Source organism: Brassica oleracea, chromosome C8 (assembly GCF_000695525.1).
Source record: "Brassica oleracea var. oleracea cultivar TO1000 chromosome C8, BOL, whole genome shotgun sequence".
In the NCBI taxonomy this organism is placed as follows: domain Eukaryota; kingdom Viridiplantae; phylum Streptophyta; class Magnoliopsida; order Brassicales; family Brassicaceae; genus Brassica; species Brassica oleracea.
Window position 1 is genome coordinate 37,398,317 of NC_027755.1, and position 3,492 is coordinate 37,401,808.

At 32.4% G+C, this 3,492-nt stretch overlaps 1 protein-coding gene across 1 annotated transcript; it reads left to right on the top strand.

The window, feature by feature from the left end:
- Window positions 1-1,387: 1,387 nt before the first annotated feature.
- Window positions 1,388-2,165, top strand: LOC106308302 (auxin-responsive protein IAA5). The gene is given in 3 exon segments (XM_013745457.1): window positions 1,388-1,743; window positions 1,829-1,913; window positions 2,008-2,165. Coding segments are annotated over 3 exon segments (480 nt in total). The 5' UTR covers window positions 1,388-1,406; the 3' UTR covers window positions 2,066-2,165.
- Window positions 2,166-3,492: the final 1,327 nt, after the last annotated feature.

Sequence of the window (3,492 nt, forward strand, 5' to 3'; positions counted from 1 at the left end):
GTAGACAAGCTTGATGAAAAATCTGACGTCAGTGGGATCTAAATAAATTTTACCCATGGCATTATTATAGTAACTGTTTCATAACTTTAATAACAAATTTTCAACAGGAGCATTACTAAAAATGTATGCAAAACTACACCAACTTACAAAATTCATGGTGGGCAGTTGCCCCTCCCATAGTAGATTCGCCACTGTCTGACGTTTCCTCATCCGTAGACAAGCTTGATGAAAAATCTGACGTCAGTGGGATCTAAATAAATTTTACCCATGACATTATTATAGTGACTGTTTAATAACTTTAATAACAAATTTTCAAAAGGAGCATTACTAAAAATGTGTGCAAAATTACACCAACTTAAAAAATTCATGGTGGGCAGTTGCCCCTCCCATATTAGATTCGTCACTGTCTGACGTTTCCTCATCCGTAGACAAGTTTGATGAAAAATCTGACGTCAATGGCGGATCTAAATAAATTTTACCCATGGTCGAAGATGTCGATGGTATGCTGACCATTACCATTGTGGGTTTCACGCTTCATTATCACAAAGTCCTAGAGATTCCACGGTTGATTTATTAGCTAGCTAAAGGCAGTCGGGGATATACATTCTACATGGTCGAAGAAACCCTAAAAATACGTACAAGGAAATTTAACTTACAAAAATATGGAAATCTAGCTTATTTATAATATATATGCACATTCCAAAATTGTACAAGTTGGTGTGGAGATACAGAGATATGTTGGAATAATTAGTGAAGTTATGGGGCACATGTATGAATAGCATGAAGTATCTACATATATTAATTTTCAATTGTGGTCTCTTATGATTGATAAACGAATAAGTAAATAAATAAAATTTTGTATGACTGAGTAAAAAACATGAACTTTATGGATGTAGGTGTATCACAACTTCGTGTGGGTGTTCTCTTCGTGTGGGTGTTCTCTGTGTATAACTTGTCTTTGACCTAAACCTTGAGTAAAACGTGTTCGGTTGTCGAGAAACATGAGTATACTGCAGTATTGTATAATAGACCATTAATATTATGTCGTTGATTAGAGACATCAAAGTACACACATAACATGGGATGTCTAAGTAGATAGCATTATGTATTTGATCCAACGGCTGACAAAGAAACCATACTTTTTGGTAACGAAATCGTAGCCGTCTGATTTGTCGGTTCAACGGATCCATGTTGTCGACCTTTGAACACGAAGCGGCAAAACAATGAAAAGAAATGTCTTTAGATTTGGACAAGATCTTCGAACGGGGCCGACAAGATAAACCAATGTTAAACGAGCTTGTCTCACACGGTACCCGTCTTGGTTCTCATGAAAACATATAAAACGACCAACAAAATCAAAATGAAGAAAACACATTAACTTACATCTTCAACTCATAAACATCAAAATGGCTGATGAGAGTAATCTTGCACATGAAATCACCGAGCTACGGCTAGGTCTTCCAGGAGATATCATCGTCACAGGGAAGAAGAGGGTTTCTTCGGAAGTAGAGAGTGAGTTGAAATGTGAACCGGCGACAAAGAGTCAAGTAGTGGGATGGCCGCCGGTTTGTTCGTTCAGGAGAAAGAACAGCCTCGAAGAGACAAGGACTGCGTACGTGAAAGTGAGTGTCGACGGAGCTGCGTTTCTGAGGAAGATCGATTTGAAAATGTATAAACGTTACCAAGATCTCGCTTCCGCTCTACAAATTCTATTCGGATGCTTCATCACCTTTGATTAGTTTGGTCTTCTTGATTGATTTTGGTCTTTAATCAGTGCATTAATGATCAAAACATGATATTAACTATAATGTTCACATATGAAATGAAGATGATACATTGAAGGAAAGTGAATGCGTTCCAATATATGAGGATAAAGATGGAGATTGGATGCTTGCTGGTGATGTTCCTTGGGAGTATGTTATCAGTTACTTTGATAAATTTTTCAATTAGACAATTAATTACGTTTCATTTGATTAATTACTAATGATGAAATTATTTTATGTGCAGAATGTTTGTTGCATCATGCAAGAGGTTAAGGGTTATGAAGAGATCAGTAATGAAATGATTGTGAGTGAGAATTAGGGATATCGAAATATACATATTTTCATAGATTAAAAGAATAAAACTCGTTGAATAATTCATTTTCATCACATAGACAAATTGTATTCTTTTATACATGTGGTTCCCGTGCCTTACAGATAACAAGGCAATATCAATAATTAATAATAAAAAAATATAAATATATGGTACAATTTAATGGTATAAATATTGTAAGGACTTTATATAAAAAAATAATATAACTTCCGAAACTGTCAACATTGCCTCAAAATGGGGTGAAATGTACATCCTCGTTACAAATTAAAATAACCTCTCGTTACCAATAACTAGGGTCGGTGTCCGCGCTTCGCGCAGATTACATGTTTAATAAAAGTCTGGTCAATTAAAATTGGTAGTTTTGAAGTTTCCAAAAGGGCAAGTTAATTTTTGTATTTTTTTATAATGGGGAGACGCTGGAAGCGGTGATAATTATCTTTTATAAAAACATAGTAAGTTTGAGTAAATAATTTTGTTGAGGACTGGTGGCGTTTGCTATGAGGCTTAGGATAGCAGTTTATTCCTCTTTTGGAAGCGTTGAAAGATATCAATTTCGTTGTTAAAGTAGAAGCGCGTTCCAAGTGTTGCTGTGAGGGATAGTTTTCCTAGAAAAGTCAAAAATTTGTTAGCATTTAGTTTTTTGTAAAGTTTATGTTTAGTTTATTACCTTCACGTATCTGTGGAATGATACTTGTGATGTTTAATTCAACGCTATGACTTTCCTTGTTTTAATATATGTTTTAAACAGGGAAAGCTTCTGATGAAAATAATTATAATTATGAACTTTTATATTAGTTTCATAAGAGTTTTGATTCGTGTATTAAATTAATATAATAATACACAAATATATTAAATAATTGTTATCCACATAGAACCTGATACTAAAAAAGTATTTTCCTTTTTTTGTATGTTTTAAAATCATATTTATAAACAAATAACATTTAATAAGATGTAAAATAATTCACTCATGTGAATTTTCATTAAAAAATACAGTTTATTTTTTTAGTTTTAAAATATAAAGTAAGTGAAAACATTTTATTCACATTTCGATAGTAAGAATGTTTCTGATTCTAAAATTATAATAGTTAAGGTACAATATATAATTTCTGGTGTTTTGGGCTTTTTCTTATTAGTGGGGTTTTTGGAAAGTAATTTTTAACTTTTTATATTTTTCGAAAACTAATATATTTGGTTGTATGGTATTAAAAAATAATATGACAAATCAAATTTAATAAGATGTAAATAATTATATTTATGAACTTTTAGTTTTGTTTAATTTGAGTTTTGGAGTCCCGTATTAAACTAATATAATAATACTAATAATGTTTTTGATTCAAACAATAATTTGGAAATTCAAAATACCTCCTAGAAGCGGAGGATCTTTGGAGGTTGGTTTCA